The sequence below is a fragment of the Convolutriloba macropyga genome, unplaced genomic scaffold, assembly GCF_964194025.1.
Source record: "Convolutriloba macropyga unplaced genomic scaffold, txConMacr16.3 SCAFFOLD_2977, whole genome shotgun sequence".
In the NCBI taxonomy this organism is placed as follows: Eukaryota; Metazoa; Xenacoelomorpha; order Acoela; family Convolutidae; genus Convolutriloba; species Convolutriloba macropyga.
The window spans coordinates 711-23,660 of NW_027452948.1; the positions used below are offsets into that span (position 1 = coordinate 711).

Consider the following 22,950-nt stretch of genomic DNA (forward strand, 5'->3'; position numbering starts at 1 on the left):
CTTATTTCAAATGTCCCCAGAACATCATCTGTTTAGTAAGGCAAAAGGTTTGATAATTTCACGAAATATATTGTTTATTCGAGTTGGTAATCAAAGTTAGTTTTCTCAATTTATGCTTCGGGAGATTCCTTAAGCTTTTGTTAACGTTTTTCTGCTTAACGTTACTGACTCTTTACACAAATACATTTTAAATTTTGAGAGCAAAGTTTACCTGGTATTTATCTTGCATTTGAGGACAACTTAGAGACAAAAGAAACGGTTTTAATTGACGAGGCTCTCTTTTGTAGTCATTCTCTTTAAGTTATCTATCAGAGTGAATTAGAGCGAATGCTTATTGTTTATAGCATTGAGCTTATTGACGTTGAAGAATTTAATGTACATTTGTGCATTCGATGTGATACTGTATTTTTTTCAATGTTTGTGCGGAAATCGATACCAAAAACGAGTTTAAGTGAATTAAAAACCGTTGTTTGTGTGTTTGAAAGGTATTTTTTGTTCAAATATGACCAACAAAAGAAGATTCGAGAAACGTTTGTTTAAATCCGAAAAGTCTTGAAGAGAGCAACTTAAAATTATAATGTTCAGGACACGAGCAATTACTACATTCTGATTACCTATTACGCCAGTGAAATTGTTTTGGCATGTTTTGCCATGATTTTTGCAAGTTTAATCACGCAATTTTTTGATACAGCTTGATAAGATCATGGCAAGATCTTATCATGATGTACCAAGAATTGTTGTCCTATCAAGACCTTGGTAAGATAATCCATGTTTTGTCAAGACTGTCAAGATCTTGCATGTCTTTGCAAGGTGTATCAAATTTCGTTTCACTGGGTACTCTAATTTAGATCACATCGTTGAATTTGAAATAAATTTTTTCAATTCTTATCTTTTTCTTTGTTATGGTTCAAGATTGCATTTGAACTAACTTTGTACAGCCAAAATACAGAAATGATCTCATTTTTCGCGAAGAAATCTGGGGTATATTTTGGCTCAGAAGCTTTATAAAGCGTGAAAAAATCAGAAATGTGAAAAATTTCAAACTTTAACCAGGGTAGCATGAACTTCGAACCCCAAATAAGTTTGGAGGCTGGAACAATTATTGATCGAGACGATTCTTTTGGAAAATTTTTGAGGCCAGGGTTAAGCACCCTTAGTTGGAGAAGAGCCCGGGTCGAGGTGTCACCGCCATTCAACGCAAATATATGTAAGATAAGCGGTGAATGCGGGAAAATTTGTAAGATAAGCGGTGAATGCGGTGAAATTACATGAATCAGGCGGTGAAAGCGGTGAAAGAAAATATCGTCCGGTAGCAGTGAAATTACATAGTTTCACCACTGAATTTAGCGGTGAAATTACATAAATTCACCGCTTTGAAAAAATTGTCGAAATTATGTAAGATGAGAGGTGAATGCGATGAGGTTACATAAATCCACCGCTTAACTTAATAGTAAAATTACATATATTCACCTCTTAGAAAAAGTGTCAGATAATATAAGATTAATAGGGGAATTTTAGGGGGCTGGTTAAAACGAGGGAAGATAAGAGGGCAATGGGCACTAAGTGAGGAAATGTTAGATTTAACCCCCCTAAAATTAGCCCCCGACCTTACATCATTTTGACACTTTTTTCTAAGCGGCGAATTTATGTAATTTCACCACTAGAGTAAGCGGTGAACTTACAAAAATTCACCACATTTCACCGCTAAAAAATGACAAAAATTCACCACATTTCACCGCTAAAAAATGTAATTTCACTTCTAAAAATCGCAAACCTTACAAAAATTCAACGCGCATGTTTTACAGAAAGTAGAGTGAATCTGATTTAAATTCAAAACAAAAATACGAAAAGACAGTTAGACGTGGCGCATTGGACGAAGAAGTGACCGACATTCAGGGGGTGAGAGGATCGAATCGGTGTAAGGGGGTGAATTGTAGAAAGTGGTGAAATGTGATCTTTCACCGCAAAGTTATGTACGAACTTTACGGTGAAAAAAAAACTTTTCATTGCTTATCTTACATATTGTTCCGATATTTCCACGGCCCGGGAGCCCCGATAATGACCCCACCCCCCAAATAAAGTTTCAAAAAGTGTTTTCAAAAAGTAGTGATCTAATTTTTGGCTATGCGGAAAACAGATTATAGTGGTCTCGCCAAAACTAAGGATGGTTTGTTTGGTTCTAAAAATATTTTTGTAATTAAATTTATAAAAAACTATTAAGAGCTCTAGTCGATCTGTCAAATAGGAATTCAATTGTATTGCATATATTTGAGCTGTCTCTTCTCTTTTGCAGCCACTTCACAGAAGTCATTTCTGAGCCATACGGCAGATGCTACCAATTCAGTGACTCCTTTCCCATTTATAACAGCGGGCCTGGATATGGTTAGTCATCAAAACCAGACTAACACTCTTCATAAATACCCAGGTTGAGGTCCGGACCCAAATTTTCTCCTATGATCAGACTTTCCAGACCAAACTTATCTCTGATCAGACTATCCAGACAGAAAATACCCTTGATCAGACTTTCCAGACCCAATTAACCTCTGATCAGACGTTCCAGACTGATTGGGTCTCTGATCAGACTTTCCACATCGATGGAGTTCTGATCAGACCATCTCCAGACCAGGGTCCAGACTAAAATTCAGATCATTGCCCAGACCTTAATCAGACTATGATCAGACCCAATTTGAGGCGCAAGTAACCTCTGATCAGACTAAATCGAGACCATACCTCAGTTGACCACTGAATAATTTCGGTCTGGGAACACACGGGTGTGCGCTCGACAGTAATGTGTATATGGGGACGTCCGCATCATAGAGCCACCCCATAAAAACACATTTATGAAAACTACTATATTTTCTTTATTTTTAAACTATTTTTCCATTTTTCTACTTAAATAAAAAATATATCATTTTTTGACTAAATTTAATATTTTTGCTAATACTTCATAAAAAATTAATTATCTGCGAAGCAGCTCAACGAAGTTGTTTTGCAAATTCACTGGTAAAACCTAAATTCACCATTACTATCTCTAATGCCCTTATCATCAAATGGATCTATAGCTATTTTATATTGTTCCTTAGTTTCTAAATGATGTCTATTACTATCAATAGTTTAATTAGTTACATATTTAGTTTTACCTTCATATATAGAATTAGTATAATCTTCCAAATTAATCTGTTTTTTAATAGTAGCTTTAGTTATACCTTTTAACATTTTCTCTTCTTCTCTTTTAACAGTATTGTAACAATATGCTTTAGCTTTAAGGAAACATGCTTCTATAATAGTATCATTAGGTAATTCATCCTTCATCTTACTTAACTCATTATTATGTAAAATATCTTTTATCTTAACCATTTCCTTTTCTATAGTACTATCTAATGGAATATTTATGTTTATAAATATACTATATGTATCTGTGTAATGATAACTACAACCTAACTCTTTCTCAAAGTAATCATATATAGCTTTATACATGAATAGTTTAGCTTTTTCTAATATAACAAATCCAAAATAATTAAACTTATCTAATTTAACATTACCTCTCGTTTTATGTACGGCTACTAAATCATCATCAAACTCTACAAAATATTTGAAACCAATATTTTCTACTAATTTAATATATCTATATACATCATTAACTAACTCTACATCTTGTCTATTATATACATTCTCTATTGTTTTTCCATAGAAGGCATTATTCATTAACTTAAAGAATAAATCTCCAAATTTATCACCCTTAGCTTTAGCCTCCTTTCTTTTCTTAATATTAAACTCAATTTAAGGCTTTAACCACTCACTCTTACTATACTCTAACTTTTGCTTAATTGTAATATCTTCCAACTTCAAACCATGATCTAAATACCAATCTAACATCTCTCCATCAATTACATAATCTACCTTATCCGTTAACTTTAACATTAACTTCTCATTAGGTTTATATCCTTTCTTTTTATTTACATTTTGATAATCTTTAAACTGTCCAATGTTTGCCCTAGTCTTTTCAGAAAAAAATGGATACTTGTTTGTTTTCTGTTTCAAGTCATCATTATACTTTATATCAATAGTGTAGATATATCCAGTATTAGAGCTAGATCTAGTATATACTGTATCTGCTAAGCCAGTCTCTGGATCGAGAGTGTCACATACTTTGATCCCGCCAGTAGGTAAAGCTTGCACCATAGCAGAAGCATACAATGAGTTGAAGTCTAAATACTTTAAATAATTCTTTTTCCCTGTATACTCAGGATCTATTTCTTTATTTTTACATTTTACATGACAATCACCTAATACTGAAGCTAACCCACCTCTAATACCATGTTGTATTGTATCATAAATATTAACTGTATTTTCTTTATAATACTTAAGTCTAACATTAGTATACTTCAACCCACACAACCAGGTTAACCCAGGAGTAGAATATGTGTAACATGGATCTATCTCATAATATTCTAAACACATAGCTCTAAATTTCTCAAATACATCAACTGATAATAATACATCTGTTTTAAGATATGACATCATATAATCCTTTATTGTCTCACATCCAGTATTATTCCAACAATCTATTGCTTGCTTATATTCTTTATCTGTAATACCACTTTGTTTCAACTTAGAATAGAATGCTTCCTTAGGTGGTAATGTTGTTTCATATAGTTTATCTATACTATCAAACCATTCATATGAGAATATACCCTTACGTCTTTCTAAGCCACATTTATTTAATGTTTTACACTCTTCATTACTCAATGTTTTACTTATAGCATCTAAGCTAAGTGGATGGAAGAACCTAAACATATCTAATGCTTTAGCATAACCCATATCAATACTAATATAATTCTCATCAGTTTTAGTTAACACTTTCAGTCTAACTTTCTTTGCTAATTTAGTTATAAATAGATGATTATCATAATTAGAAGAATTAAATGCATACATTGGTACAAAATTATTCTTAGCTTGGAGGTTACATTTGTTGTGAGCATAACCTCTGAATTTACCATTTAGATGATCATGATCTTTAACGATGTCTTCACCCAAGTTCTCATTACAATAATAACATTACTATATAACGGAGTAATAGTCTCTTCTTTCAATGGAATATTTATACTAAATATATCTTTAAATAATTTAATATAATAATCTACTCTTTCTACAAATCAATCAACTACTTTATCACCACAGTTACATTCATACTTATCTTCTAATATATCAGGATAGTCACTTTTATATATAAACCACAAGCAATAGGAATGTGTTTACCATCTTTTATTATACATTCAAAATCATAATACATAGCAAATGGTACTCTGTTTTTATAATGGAACTTATCAAACTTTAAGTAATCATCTTTATGGAATGTTCTTCTACCTATATGTTTCTGTGTATTACATAAATCCAAATGTTTATTTAATGCATCTTCTGTTCTAAATGATACACAACATTTTAGACATGGATAACATTTATGTTTATGTGATGTTCTTAATAGGAATGATACATCTTTTGCATAGGAAGTAACGATTATCCCAGTATAATATGTTACACCCTTTAGGATCATTATGATTAATTAATACATGATTAGTAGTTTTATTTTTATTTAGATTAAACACATTGAATAATATTTTATCTTCATTTAGTTCTTGTATTTTCTTTAAGTGATAATAATCATATGGAGGTATAACCCCATTTGGTAATTTTAACTCATTAATATATTCAGGTTTATTATATTTGATAACTCTATTGGGATGACCTTTAGCAGGATGCAGATAGGCAATTAGACACCATAGTAAACATTTATTATCAGTATTATGTATATTAAGTATATAACTAGACGTGAATGGTAACTCAGTATCACATCCACCACTAGGATAAAACCTATGTATATACATTGTCCTTTTAACCAATCGTTGCATTTTCCATCCAGATTGATTCATCTCTTGCTCTTGCATTCTAGTCTCAAGTTCCCCATTCAATAAATACAAGTCATGTGCACCATTATATTGTCTAGTCATTAACCAAAAGGTGAATTCGTTTTCTTCTATCTTATCATCTGTAGGTTTTGTATACTTAACTACATCAAAGGTGTTAAACTTAATATGGGGATGTATGTTATGCAATGACTCCAGTATATTTAAGATTTTAGGATCTTCATAATTATTACTAGTTATTATTATTTGATTATGCTTCATGTTATGATCTAATCCTAACTCATTAACTTTATCTCGCCACTTCCCATCAACAATTTTTTTCTGTTTAACATTTTCTTTATGTTCTTCTGATTCATTGTGTTCATTTTTATTGTTATGTCTATTATTACATATATTGCAATATCCTTCAGTTATATTCTTATCTATATCCTTATCCTTATCCTTATCCTTTCCCTCTACATTATCTAGATGCATCTTTGTTTTCAAATGTTGGTCAACACTATATTGACTCAGACTTGTCTTACATATCACACAATCAAACTTACTTCCATTCCTTACTATTTCCCCAGTAACCAATTTTACATTATTCCTATGTTTTAGTGTTGTTACATGTTTATTATAAGCAGTATTTTTATCAAGATACATATCACAACTATCACAAAACTTTATTCCTCCTTCTATATTGGTGTAACCACTTTGTGTAAACTGCTCATCCAGTTTTTGTTCTATATCCTCATTAGTAACCTTTATTCCATCCTCATTAGCACTCTCAATAATTTTTTTTTCTATTATACATTCGCTCATTCTTTTTATGTTTAAGTGATTGAATGTGTCTGTTATAATTCTTTCGAGTCATCTCTTCATCACATTCTTCACATCTAATCTTATTTGTTTTAGGCTTTTGAACACAGACAAAATCATCAAATGAGTCTAAATCTGAGTCCTTATCTTTATCAGAATCTACATCTTTATCTTTATCCTTATCATTATCATAACCTAAATCCTTATTGGTGTAACCACTTTGTAGATCTAAATCTGGATAATATTTTGCTTCTGCCTTTCGCAATGACTCACGCATATCTTCTTCTCTTTGTTTTAATTTTGCATTGTGTTTATTATATGTTTCTTTTATTTCTTCATTTATTTGATTAAACCTTCTGATTGATTCTAAAGATTTTTCTAATTCTATCTTTTGTCTTTCCTTATCAGTGAAACTGCTTCGCAGATCAGTAAAACTGCTTCGCAGATCTACTGGTTTAGTTTTATTTTTTAACATTTGGACCGCCATACTAGAAGCACTAGATTGTACTTGTCCATGAGATTGGTCTTGTCCATGGGATTGAGCTTGTCCATGAGATTGGACTTGTCCATGAGATTGGACTTGTCCACTTCCAAATTGAGCTCGCTCACTTCCAGATTAGACTTGTCCATGACATTGAGCTTGTTCACTCGTGGAATAAATGTAACCGGTATAATCTTGTTGATTCATTTTTATATGCAAAATTTTGAAATAATATTATATATAGCTTTTCAATACTATAAAAATGATTAGTACCAAATGCGATAAATGTAAAAAGATAAATGTAGTACCAAATGCGATATATGTAAAAAAATGCGATAAATGTAAATGCGATAAATGCGATACATGCAAAGAAATATAAGATCAGCGAAGCTGGTTTCCAGATCCACAAAGTGGTTTCACCAATCAGCGAAGCTGGTTTCCAGATCCACAAAGTGGTTTCACCAATCATCCAAGCTGGTTCCCAGATTGAAGTAAAAATATAACTAATTATAATAAGTTTTTCACCCCAAATAAAATGTTGCTGATGTTTCCGCTTTTTATTATGTTGATACTTATTATTATAGTTGTTTATTGGAATTATGATAAATATTCTGATTTAAGGAAGAGATTCAAAGGATATAGGAATATTGTACCAGAACCATTTCAAATTAAAAAACATAACTTTATTATTTATGGTCCATCTAATTCTGATAAAACAACTTTTTTAAAAGATTATTGTGGTTTGTATGAGACTGTTAATGTATTCTGTATTGATGGTAGTGAGTGGAAAGGATATAATGTATATGGTGTTGATGATTTAAATTTATTAGATAATTTGGATATTTTGGCTAATAGTCTTATTATATTTGATGATATGGGAGAAAACATTAGATTACCAGCTATAGACTCATTGTATTCTAAAGGTAGACATCACAATATTAATATAATATGTGTAGTTCATACTGTAACAGATTTAAATACTAAAGCAAGAGATAACATCCCAGCTATATATATTACTTTAAATAGTTCACAACAATTCTTTGAAAGAGTACAAGAGAAGTTTAAAATTGATTCTAATCTATAAAGATTTAAACATTATAACTATGGTGTAATAAATTATAATACTATTAGTGACTATTATATTGTATTAGATAAAAATAAAAATGTTGTATATGATTCTAGGATAGGTGATCTTGATATTGAGAAGTATGTTGATTATACAGAGTTTAACGAAAAGGAATATAATATACTAAGTAGTTATTTAACAGATAGAATGATAGAACCAACACATATTAAACCAAAAGAGTTAATGTTCTATTTTGAAGAATATTTGGAATTTAAGGGAATACATAAATCAATTAATTTATATAAAATATATACAAATATAAAAAATGTACTTAGTGAGATACATAGTGGCTATTATGCTATTGCTGGCATGGTTACTATGGTAGGATTTGGTTATTCTTACTTTCAAAAACATGGTAATAATAATGATAATAATTTTAATGTTATAGATATAATGAATAAAGATAAAGCAAAAATTAAATTAAAAAATGGTAAGAATATGACAATAGGTTATGGTTTGATTGATAAAAGCAATTTTGATCTCAATCATCCATTTAATATAGTATGTATGTTAGCTAGTTGTCTTGTAAGTATTTATGCAACTCATAATCATATTAATTCTATATCTAAAAATGAGAGTAATATGTAGAGAATGTAATAATGAAATTGATACTAGTAGTGGTTATCCAGAACATGAACTAATGGATCATTATAATATTTTTCATAAAAATTTAAACAATGTTTTAAATGAACTGAAAGATAATATTAAAGAAGATTTAAAAGAATATATTAGGACCAATTTAAAACAAGAGATCATTAATGAATTAAAACTAGAGATTAAAAATGAAATAAAAAAAAGAAGTTAAAAATGAAATAGAAGGAGGTGCTATAAATAATTTAAAGACTGATGTTAATATTAAGAATCCATCTAAGCAAATTAAATCAACTAGGACTTGTTGTCTTTGCAAAATTGAAAAGAATAGAGATTGTTTTTATAAGACTGGAGGTTTATGTAAAGAGTGTTCCTCTGAAAAGGTTCAATGTCAATTGTGTAACATTTTCCCAAATAGGTCTTCCCTTAGAAAACATATGAAGAGACCACATATAAATTAGAAAGATAATTTTTAATGAAAAATTAAATATAAGCCATATATTTATGAGATAATTCTCTCAATTATACCTTTTAGTTTGTTAATTACAAAATTACACAGAATAACACAGAATAACAAGGATAACTAGAATTATGGATTAAATTAGAATCTTAGTAATTCTGCACTCTTGAACCTTTTCAGAGGAACACTCTTTACATAAACCTCCAGTCTGATAAAAACAATCTCTATTCTTTTCAATTTTGCAAAGACAACAAGTCCTAGTTGATTTAATTTGCTTAGATGGATTCTTAATATTAACATCAGTCTTTAAATTATTTATAGCACCTCCTTCTATTTCATTTTAACTTCTTTTTTATTTCATTTTTAATCTCTAGTTTTAATTCATTAATGATCTCTTGTTTTAAATTGGTCCTAATATATTCTTTTAAATCTTCTTTAATATTATCTTTCAGTTCATTTAAAACATTATTTAAAACATAATTTTTATCATCTTTATCATCTTTATTGATATCAATATTATCATTACTATCATTATCATAAATATTGATATAGTCAATATAACTATGTACTGATGATATAAGGCCTGTACGATTATTTATACATCTATCCTTAAAATGATAACCACTATATATTCTTTGCATACATTTCGTGCATCTTACCATTAAATTTTTATGAAAAATATTATAATGATCAATTAGTTCATGTTCTGGATAACCACTACTAGTATCAATTTCATTATTACATTCTCTACATATTACTCTCATTTTTAGATATAGAATTAATATGATTATGAGTTGCATAAAAACTTACAAGACAACTAGCTAACATACATACTATATTAAATGGATGATTGAGATCATAATTGCTTTTATCAATCAAACCATAACCTATTGTCATATTCTTACCATTTTTTAATTTAATTTTTGCTTTATCTATATTCATTATATCTATACCATTAAAAATATTATCATTATTATTACCATGTTTTTGAAAGTAAGAATAACCAAATCCTACCATAGTAACCATTCCAGCAATAGCATAATAGCCACTATGTATCTTAATAAGTACATTTTTTTATGTTTGTATATATTTTATATAAATTAATTGATTTATGTATTCCCATAATTACAAATATTCCATAAAATAGAACATTAACTCTTTTGGTTTAATATGTGTTGGTTCTATCATTCTATCTGTTAAATAACTACTTAGTATATTATATTCCTTTTCCTTAAACTCTGTATAATCAACATACTTCTCAATATCAAGATCACCTATCCTAGAATCATATACAACATTTTTATCTTTATCTAATACAATATAATAGTCACTAATAGTATTATAATTTATTACACCATAGTTATAATGTTTAAATCTATATATATAAGAATTAATTTTAAACTTCTCTTGTACTCTTTCAAAGAATTGTTGTGAATTATTTAAAGTAATATATGTAGCTGGGGTGTTATCTCTTGCTTTAGTATTTAAATCTGTTACAGTATGACCTACACATATTATATTAATATTTTGATGTCTACCTTTAGAATACAATGAGTCTATAGCTGGTAATCTAATGTTTTCTCCTATATCATCAAATATAATAAGACTATTAGCAAAAATATCAAAATTATCTAATAAATTTAAATCATCAACACCATATACATTATAACCTTCCCACTCACTACCATCAATACAGAATACATTAACAGTCTCATACAAACCACAATAATCTTTTATAAAAGTTGTTTTACCAGAATTAGATGGACCATAAATAATAAAGTTATGTTTTTTATTTTCAAATGGTTCTGGTACAATAGTCCTATATCCTTTGAATCTCTTCCTTAAATCAGAATATTTATCATAATTCCAATAAACAATTATAATAATAAGTATCAACATAATAAAAAGTGGAAACATCAGCAACATTTTATTTGGGGTGAAAAACTTATTATAATTAGTTATAGCTTTACATCAATCTGGGAACCAGCTTCGCTGATTGGTGAAACCATTTTGTGGATCTGGAAACCAGCTTCGCTGATTGGTGAAACCGCTTTGTGGATCTGGAAACCAGCTTCGCTGATATTATATTTCTTTGCATGTTCTAAGAATCTTTCTTTTGTACGATGAAACCTATATCTATCTGCATAGCCTACAATAGAAGTGTTTAAATCTATACTGAGAGATGTGTTTATTTAACTTACACATTCTGCGTACTGAATATTGGTTGGGATTATTAAAGTGCACTTGCAAATGATTATGTCTGTCTCTATATGTTATAATCTTATTACATACAAAACATTGGAATGGTTTACTTTGACACTCATCACAACTCCAACACCAGGCCTTATTTTTACATTAATCGCATTTGGTACTAATCATTTTTATAGTATTGAAAAGCTATATATAATATTATTTCAAAATTTTGCATATAAAAATGAATCAATAAGATTATACCGGTTACATTCATTCCACGAGTGAACAAGCTCAATCTCATGGACAAGTCCAATCTGGAAGTGAGCGAGCTCAATTTGGAAGTGGACAAGTCCAATCTCATGGACAAGTCCAATCTCATGGACAAGCTCAATCCCATGGACAAGTCCAATCTCATGGACAAGTCCAATCTAGTGCTTCTAGTATGGCGGTCCAAATGTTAAAAAATAAAAATAAACCAGTAGATCTGCGAAGCAGTTTCACTGATCTGCGAAGCAGTTTCACCGATAAGGAAAGACAAAAGACAGAATTAGAAAAATCTTTAGAATCAATCAGAAGTTTTAATCAAATAAATGAAGAATTAAAAATGACATATGATAAACACAATGCAAAATTAAAACAAAGAGAAGAAGATACGCGTGAGTCAATGCGAAAGGCAGAAGCAAAATATTATCCAGATTTAGATCCACGAAGTGGTTACACCAATAAGGATTTAGGTTATGATAAGGATAAGGATAAAGATAAAGATGTAGATTCTGATAAAGATGTAGATTCTGATAAAGATAAGGACTCAGATTTAGACTCATTTGATGATTTTGTCTATGTTCAAAAGCCTAAAACATATAGGATTAGATGTGAAGAATGTGATGAAGAGATGACTCGAAAGAATTATAACAGACACATTCAATCACTTAAACATAAAAAGAATGAGCGAATGTATAATAGAAATAAAATTATTGAGAGTGCTAATGAGGATGGAATAAAGGTTACTAATGAGGATATAGAACAAAAATTGGATGAGCAGTATACACAAAGTGGTTACACCAATATAGGAGAAGGAATAAAGTTTTGTGATAGTTGTGATTTGTATCTTGATAATAATACTTCTTATAATAAACATGTTACAACATTAAAACATAGGAATAATGTAAGATTGGTTACTGAGGAAATAGTAAGGAATGGAAGTAAGTTTGATTGTGTGATATGTAAGACAAGTCTGAGTCAATATAGTGTTGACCAACATTTAAAAACAAAGATGCATCTAGATAATGTAGAGGGAAAGGATAAGGATAGGGATAAGGATATAGATAAGAATATAACTGAAGGATATTGCAATATATGTAATAATAGATATAACAATAAAAATGAACACAATGAGTCAGAAGAACATAAAGAAAATGTTAAACAGAAAAAACTTGTTGATGGGAAGTGGCGAGATAAAGTTAATGAGTTAGGATTAGATCATAACAGGAAGCATAATCAAATAATAAAAACTAGTAGTAATTATGAAGATCCTAAATTCTAAAATATACTGCAGTCATTGCATAACATACATCCCCATATTAAGTTTAAAACCTTTGATGTAGTTAAGTATACAAAACCTACAGATGATAAGTTAGAAGAAAACGAATTCACCTTTAGGTTAATGACTAGACAATATATTGGTGCACATGACTTGGATTTATTGAATGGGGAACTTGAGACTAGAATGCAGGAGCAAGAGATGAATCAATCTGGATGGAGTATGCAACGATTTGTTAAAAGGACAATGTATATACCTAGGTTTTATCCTAGTGGTGGATGTGATACTGAGTTACCATTCACGTCTAGATATATACTTAATATACATAATACTGATAATAAAAGTTTACTATGGTGTCTAATTGCCTATCTGCATCCTGCTAAAGATCATCCCAATAGAGTTAGTAAATATAATAAACCTGAATATATTAATGAGTTAAAATTACCAAATGGGGTTATACCTCCATATGATTATTATGACTTAAAAAAATACAAGAACTAAATAAAGATAAAATATTATTCAATGTGTTTAATCTAAATAAAAATAAAACTATTAATCCTGTATTAATTAATCATAATGATCCTAAAGGGTGTAACATATTATACTGGGATAATCATTACTTCCTATGCAAAAGATGTATCATTCCTTTTAAGAACATCACCTAAACATAAATGTTATCCATGTCTAAAATGTTGTGTATCATTTAGAACAGAAGATGCATTAAATAAACATTAGGATTTATGTAATACACAGAAACATATAGGTAGAAGAACATTCCATAAAGATGATTACTTAAAGTTTCATAAGTTCGATTATGAAAACAGAGTTCCAATTGCTATGTATAAAGATTTTGAATGTATAATAAAAGATGGTAAACACATTCCTATTGCTTGTGGTTTATATATAAAAAGTGACTATCCTGATATATTAGAAGATAAGTATGATTGTAACTGTGGTGATAAAGTATTTGATTGGTTTGTAGAAAGAGTAGATTATTATAATAAATTATTCAAAGGTATATTTAGTATAAATATTCCATTGAAAGAAGAGACTATTACTCCGTTATATAGTTGATGTTATTATTGTAATGAGAACTTGGGTGAAGGCATCGTTAGAGATCGTGATCATCTAAATGGTAAATTCAGAGGTTATGCTCACAACAAATGTAACCTCCAAGCTAAGAATAATTTTGTACCAATGTATGCATTTTATTCTTCTAATTATGATAATCATCTATTTATAACTAAACTAGCAAAGAAAGTTAGACTTAAAGTATTAAATAAAACTGATGAGAATTATATTACTATTGATATGGGTTATGCTAAAGCATTAGATATGTTTAGGTCCTTCCATCCACTTAACTTAGATGCTATAAGTAAAACATTGAGTAATGAAGAATGTATAACATTAAATAAATGTGGCTTAGAAAGACGTAAGGGTATATTCCCATATTAATGGTTTGATAGTATAGATAAATTGTATGAAACAACATTGCCACCTAATGAAGCATTCTATTCTACGTTGAAACAAAGTGGTATTACAGATAAAGAATATAAGCAAGCAATAGATTGTTGGAATAATACTGGATGTGAGACAATAAAGGATTATATCTTAAAACAGATGTATTATTATCAGTTGATGTATTTGAGAAATTTAGAGCTATGTGTTTAGAATATTATTAAATAGATCCATGTTACACATATTCTACTCCTGGGTTAACCTGGTTGTGTGGTTTGAAGTATACTAATGTTAGACTTAAGTATTATAAAGAAAATACAGTTAATATTTATGATACAATACAACATGGTATTAGAGGTGGGTTAGCTTCAGTATTAGGTGATTGTCATGTAAAATGTAAAAATAAAGAAATAGATCCTGAGTATACAGGGAAAAAAATTATTTAAAGTATTTAGACTTCAACTCATTGTATGCTTCTGCTATGGTTCAAGCTTTACCTACTGGCGAGATCAAAGTATGTGACACTCTCGATCCAGAGACTGGCTTAGCAGATACAGTATATACTAGATCTAGCTCTAATACTGGATATATCTACACTATTGATATAAAGTATAATGATGATTTGAAACAGAAAACAAACAAGTATCCATTCTTTCCTGAAAAGACTAGGGCAAACATTGGACAGTTTACAGATTATCAAAATGTAAATAAAAAGAAAGGATATAAACCTAATGAGAAGTTAATGTTAAAGTTAACGGATAAGGTAGATTATGTAATTGATGGAGAGATGTTAGATTGGTATTTAGATCATGGTTTGAAGTTGGAAGATATTACAATTAAGCAAAAGTTAGAGTATAGTAAGAGTGAGTGGTTAAAGCCTTATGTTGAGTTTAATATTAAGAAAAAAAGGAGGCTAAAGCTAAGGGTGATAAATTTGGGGATGTATTCTTTAAGTCAATGAATAATGCCTTCTATGGAAAAACAATAGAGAATGTATATAATAGACAAGATGTAGAGTTAGTTAATGATGTAGATAGATATATTAAATTAGTAGAAAATATTGGTTTCAAATATTCTGTAGAGTTTGATGATGATTTAGTAGCCGTACATAAAACGAGAGGTAATGTTAAATTAGATAAGTTTAATTATATTGGATTTGTTATATTAGAAAAAGCTAAACTATTCATGTATAAAGCTATATATGATTACTTTGAGAAAGAGTTAGATTGTAGTTATCATTACACAGATAGAGATAGTATATTTATAAACATAAATATTCCATTAGATAGTACTACAGAAAAGGAAATGGATAAGATAAAAGATATTTTACAGAATAATGAGTTAAGTAAGATGAAGGATGAATTACCTAATGATACTATTATAGCAGCATGTTTCCTTAAAGCTAAAGCATATTGTTACAATACTGTTAAAAGAGAAGAAGAGAAAAAGTTAAAAGGTATAACTAAAGCTACTAATAAAAAACAAATTAATTTGGAAGATTATACTAATGCTATTTATGAAGGTAAAACTAAATATGTTTCTAATTATACTATTGATAGTAATAGACATCATTTAGAAACTAAGGAACAATATAAAATAGCTATAGATCCATTTGATGATAAGGGCATTAGAGATAGTAATGGTGAATTTAGGTTTTACCAGTGAATTTGCAAAACAACTTCGTTGAGCTGCTTCGCAGATAATGAATTTTTTATGAAGTATTAGCAAAAATAGTAAATTTAGTCAAAAAATGATATATTTTTTATTTAAGTAGAAAAATGGAAAAATAATTAAAAAATAAAGAAAATATAGTAGTTTTCATAAATGTGTTTATATGGGGTGGCTCTATGATGCGGACGTCCCCATATACACATTAGTCTCGACTGGGTCTGATCATAAGTCAATTTGGGTCTATGGACCTCAACCTGGGTAGCCAGGTTAAATTGTCCGTGAGCGAATTAAAAATGCAGAGTTGGGGGAGGTGAGCTAGGTTTTATTACACTATCTAACCAGCTCAATAATCCAAGTCTAACTAAATTCCAGTCCTGCAAAACGTCTGATATCAATAGTGCGTCAAACAAGCTTGAACATTATTTAATAAAATTAGGTCCAAAACATATGTCAAAATACTATCATAATCAAGAGCTGAACTACAGTCTTAGGAGGAACAACACAAAGAGAAGAAGAAGGCAACGCCAGTATAGATTGGTATCAATTCTGCAACTTCTAAAATTTAACTTGAATCAGTCTACAGCCAATAACGCATTCGGAATGAATTTATATTTTTATATTCGACCAGTAGTAATTTACAGCTCTCGCACTGTACGGGAACAATACTATGCTGCTTGACTAAAGTATTCGATAAATTTAGCTTTTCTATCGAAAGTGTTGCTTTTCTGAGTTCCTTTGTCAGTTGCTCGATATGCTTAGTTTTTCAACTAAATATGCCAAACTAGACATTGGCTCGACCTAAAATGCCGTAATAGATATCAATTGTTACAACATCACTCGGCCAGAAATATCTAACTAGACGTATGGCTAAAACCTAGGATGTCAAACAAAAATAATCGAAAAAGTCATTTTTTTTTCGTTTCAGGATTAGAACTATTGTTGAATATAGAGTCATACGAGTACAGTGGGTCTATGACAGACTCTCTAGGCCTGGCATTCTACATTTCCCCCTCTTCAGAGCCCCATTCTTACCTGGACCCTACAACTATGTTGCCAGTGTACCCCGGAATGTATACAACTATTGCACTAAACAGGGTTAGAGGTCAAATGTTGTTTGAGGTTAGAGATGAAATCGAAACTGAACATGGCTTGGGTCAAATTTGAATAACTGAATTATTGATAGATGGAAAAAAACTTTTAAACGAAAGAAGGAAGGAACTGTATTCTTCTCTGTTATCGCGGTTTCCATTTAGGATTGTGAAAATATTTCGGGCATTTTTAACATTGTCCATGTAATTAACATTCCGATTACATGACCAGTAGATACTTTAAGGAATGTTTCGCGAGAACAGTTTATCAACCTAAATAATCATTTGGCTCCTAGGTCATGGAAAAATTTGTTTTCCAATTTGTTAAAAGCTATTTGCCAAGTAGTGACGTAATCTTGGAAAACTATCCCCATATGAATAGAAATTCATCCCGTTCAATCATAACAGCACCGATTAGAATAATATAAAACTCACAATTGCAGGGTTCGCTATTGGGTTGTTTTTTTAAAAGCTTTTTTCCCTGAGTGTGAAACGTGATCCTTGTTTTAGCAAAAAATTCTGCGACTCAAATCTCCATACGACGAGTGTGGAGACTATCAAACTGAACATCTGCCCTACTTGAACAAAAAGGTTACCATTCATCATTGAATAACTACCTGAGAGGGAATAGATTATATTAGCAACCAGCACAAAACAAGGCCTAGCACAAAATGTTCAAAGAACAGACTGGTCGTGTAAGAACTGGTAAGAAAAATTTTATCGCGCCAGATCTGATAAACTGCAAGCTCGAAAGGCTGTCAAGCTAATTCGCTAATAGCTATAAAGGTTTTCATACAATAATTGTTAGATCTTACAAAAGAAAACCAAAATTCTTCTTTTCACCCAGATTCTACATAAGAATAGCTCCCCGTACACGATAAGAAGTTCCAAGTAAGATTTAGCAAGGAGAAATATTGTTGTGTAAAGACTGGGTGATAACCAGAATTTCTGTTCTCTTGTGTGAGATTAGACAATTACAGTATTACAAAATTTTATGTTATAAAGAATCTAATGATTAAACCATTAGATGTGTCAGAATGGAAAAAAAACATTTGGAGCGTACCCATTGTAAAGGCTGTTCTCCTATCAAAAACAAGGAAAACCTTACACCACCTACTTCTTTGCATCGGTTTCAAATCTGTCCGGCTTTTACGTTTTTGCAGTTAACTTTTGTGAGCTGTATTATCCGGTATACTGTAGATTACCGTTGCACTACTCGTTGTTCAATTAGCCTTTTTACGTAATCCATCAGCTTTGCTGCTTAAAAAACTTGTTTCGCTCAGAAAACAAAATAACTATAAATGAAACAATCAAAATCTGCTTGAGTTTTTGTTGATAACTCAGCTTATAAAAAGAATTGAGGAATTTTCAATCGTAAACATTGTAGCCCTATAACTTGGGTAAAACCAATCAAAGTTTCAATCTGCTGCAGTTTGAAGTTGATAAAAGGAGATTTTACAAATTGCAAATCGCATAATAATAATCTTCTAACATAAATGTTAGCAAGTCTATCTATGGCTATCAATCATTCCAACTTCAAACTAGAGTAGGCTTCATTCAAGCCAGCAAGAGAAGCTGACGGTATGATTTTCACAAAGTTTCTATTGCTTTAAAACTCTGTTCGTCTGAAAGAAAGATTGAGAATATCAAAGTTAAATCTCATTTCACAGTTCAAAGTTAAGTTAAACTTTATATCGTAACTCAACCCAGTCCGCTATATCCCCGTTTATCGCTTTCTTCGATCAACCCAATGAGATTGCCTTCCCTATGGGTTTCGATTGCCGTAGATCTCCAATTTTGCCGTTTCTTTAACGTTGGCAAATAATCTTACCAAAATCTCCTCAGAACGATTTTGGCTTAGGATTGAATTCGTTGAAAGATCTTCCGATGATCAATAAATTCCTCTGCGCATGGTAGATAGTGTGAGCAAACGTCCTTGATGCCAAGTCACAAGTGTTTAGGAGTCAATGCTTCGAAGTCATTAACGTCTGAACTGTCTAGAGTCAACGGTCTTGCGTTCAATGATTGCTCAAAAGTACAAATCGTGCTTGAAAGAACGTCCTCGGTGATGGATCTGTTCCCCACTACCACATAGATTGCTTTCTTGCTGCTTTTCACTAACCGTTCCAATATTCTTCCAAAATGAGATGTTGCGGGTGTTGGAACTTCTATTTGATTCCGCATTGAGTTCAATAAATTTCGATCCCTTCTGTGTTCCATGTCGCAACGTACACTCTTTCAATTCTCTTAAAGATGGTCTCGTTGTCGTTATTGAATATACTCGGTTAATGATTGTACATCGCGCAAGGAATCGCAAAATGGAATTCAGAGAAATATCTGTATCCCAATTGGATACCACTTCTATATGCACCGCTCTTATAGTTATACAAGTTATACATAAAAATAGACAACACAAACCTTTTCGTTTTTTTTGCCCAACCCTCACTGTAACAGCTCAAAGTGTTTGACTCCCGCTTTTGTATAGTTTGCAAAAACACCTTACAGCTTATCGGTTAGATTTACAATTGCTGGTTTTATCGTGTTGCACTACTTGTTCTGCAGGTAACAAAATTGTACTTGATTGATCTGAAAGCATTTCGTATGCCTAGGATTCATGCCTCTGTTGAAAAATGTTTCTTACGTGCTCTTTGCCCTCGTGTTGATTGTCCCCGTGCTCGTTTCGCAGGAGTAATTCAACTGCATGATGTTTCCAATAAGCAATATTTGATGCTTTGCATTGAAGTTGAACTGACTTCTGCCAACTCTGCCTGTGGCTCAAATAAGTTCTTCTTCATTCATGAAGGATAAAAGTTGCAGAGTTTTGCCGTTTTTTGGAATTTCCTTTTCAGCTGTCAGAGATTTTGTTTCTTCGTCATAATGTTCTTGCAGTAGCAACTTGAAAATAATTGCTCTTGCCTTTTCTTTCTTCAACGCTGACTACAAAAGCTGCCGATTTGTATCTTTCAATGCTCGAAGTACTTATGCCACTGTATTCATCAATCTGTTAGTGTTACTTAATCGTTCCCACTGAAAAACAGCTTTTTATCTACAGCTTGCGCCTGGAAGACAGAGGAGGTTATATTCTCTTGATCTGAGGCAAAGATTAAATACAATTGCTCTGGCCATTCACTTTCCAATCGCTTCAACCAGGCCAGCCCAGTCAGTCCTTCAGTTCTCTTGAGTCCCTCAATGTTGATTGCTTGGGTGCCATCGTCGGCTGGGTTGTTGATGCCACAAACACTTGTTGTTTACAATGAGAGCTGTGTTTCCTATGCAAAATTGTAGATGATTCTGGCCAAAAACAGCAACTATATATATCTTGTTTTCTTCTTCCTCGACTATCTGTTCTCTCAACCTCACTGCCATGACTGCTGCTTGCAATTCTAAACGTGTTATTGAAAGATGCATCGTCGTTGCCACTTGGCATTGTCCAATTACAAATGCTAAGTCAGCTGAGTAATCTTTCGGTCGTGATCGTAGATAGGCCACTGCAAACATCGTGTCTTCAGTTGCGTAAGCAAACAGATGAAGTTCCGTTTTATCCTTTGCTGTGGGCGCTGTTCTTCCACCTCGGGAATTCTGCTTCTTTACCAGGCTTCACTTAATTGTCCTAATGTTGCCCTTTCTGAGTTTATATGCCTTTCAGAAGCCGTCTCATGTAAATACTGAACGGTGCAATAAAACCGATGGGGTCAAATACTGACAAAACTAGCGATAGAACCTGTTTTTGGTAATTGGTTTCTCAACTTCTGTTTTGTTACCTCTGTAGACATGACGACTATCGCCAATAGCCGTCCATTGTAGTCCAAGCACTCAAGATCCCTCCTTGCTGATTTCGACTTCGACTTGCTTCGTGTTGCTTATTGACTTTTAGTCTTTTTTTTTCTGATCCACTTCTTCCATTCAAATCAATTATGTGAGAGATGTTGTAGTTGATTGAAAAATTGAATTGTTTCTTCTGTGGTTTCTATTGATTTCGTGAAATCGTCCATGTAGAAGTTGTTTTGTTTTGCCTTTGCTGCGGTTGGATACATTTCTTCATTATCGAGTCCCACTCACTTGAGAGCATAGTTTGCACAAGTTTGAGAAATTTTAGCTCCAAATTAATGACGCTGATATTCGTGTCTGCGAATGGGTTCACTAGTTCTGGGACGCCGTAGAGACCTCAGGCAACTGCTATCCTGTTCCAAAAATTGCACCTGTAGAATCACCCATTCGATATCAACTGTCAAGGCTATTGGCCCTTCGCATAATCTGAATACAGTTCCAGTCAATCCGTGTAGCAGTTTGAGTGCTGCTAGTAGCTTGTCGTTTAGGCAAGCTTGTGTGTACTTTGATGCAGCGTTGCAAACACGTCTTACTTTGCCAGGCTTGTTCGGGTTTAGCATTGACTTGTGTGGCAAATAAGGTTCTTTCCCAAAGTTAAGTTTTGCTTCGCACTCGTCCAATATATTTAGGATTCCGTTTTCAACAATTGTATCTACTGACTGTTGATACGAGATTTTCCGACTGTTGACACGAGGGTTGGGCCCCTTTGGATTTTTCGCTCCAGTGAGTAAAGCTGACCCAAGTCTGAGATTTAATTCTTTGGCAGTTTCGGGTGTGGTTCACTCCACAGCTTTTCCATTTCGTACCACTCACCTGTGATGTTCGTCGCACTCTTTAGAAGTCTTTGTGCTAGCAGTTCCTTTTTACTGACTGACGACGTTTATTTTGGAAGCAAAGGTTTCTATATCCCACCGCCTTTGGATATTCTCAGTCACTTTTACACCTTCTGTGAAAGCGAAATGACAAATATCTGTCCGACATCAGTCCACTGACTACCATTCTTAGCTCTGTTAGAACGGCGAAAAGTTCACTTCGCGTTCCTATTTTGTTATCCAATGGGCGTTGTAGCTAACATGCATCCTAATCAACTCCATCAAATTGAAGCTTTTGTTGAGTAGAGGACTCAAATGATAGAGGCTTTGCTTCAGCTTGTTGTAGTTGTAGTTAGTGTTTTCCAATGAGATTGACGGATGTGCAAACGCTTCGATTGAACGCACTTTTGAATAAAGTCCCCTTATGTTTTGAAAGGATCATTTTTTGTGCTCAGATTCTCCGTGACTTGTATGCCAGCTATGTTGAGCGTAACATCGGTGCCCTGGCTCTAATCTTTTCTTGTATACTTTGATTGATAAATGAAACCGTTGATCTACTATAGATGAAAGCCTATGAATTCAGACTGTTGCCACCTCTCTGTATTGAGACAGGAACTATCTGAATAAATCTTGTAACTTGGTTAATTTCGCTGATTGATAATGCGCTTACGCTGACTGCGCGATTGCCCTCGTCCCTTTGGTTTTCTGTATGAAGCAGTCGGTTGTGCTTCTTTGTAAATTAACAGATGTGCTGCTTCCCCACAGCTGCGTATCGATCATTCACACTCATGATTCTGAATAATGGACAGTTCCAAATTTTATGAGTGCCATCAGTTAGCGGACAGTGATCACTTAGCTCTTGCGTTCGTCTCTCGCATTCGAAAAAGCAATGAAGTTGGATACTTTTGAGAACCGTTTGTCTCCATTTGTGTTTCTTCGGTCTTCTTCTTTCCGCCCCCTGAAAAATTGAAAACTAC

General features: G+C 32.0%; 1 protein-coding gene across 1 annotated transcript; it reads left to right on the plus strand.

Moving 5' to 3' along the window:
* Positions 1–2,273: 2,273 nt before the first annotated feature.
* LOC142357924 (acid-sensing ion channel 2-like) lies at positions 2,274–17,953 on the plus strand (the record flags this gene model as incomplete). The annotated part of the gene is made up of 3 exons (XM_075409415.1): positions 2,274–2,382; positions 17,171–17,340; positions 17,844–17,953. Coding segments are annotated over 3 exons (378 nt in total), but the record flags the coding sequence as incomplete, so codon positions are not given.
* Positions 17,954–22,950: the final 4,997 nt, after the last annotated feature.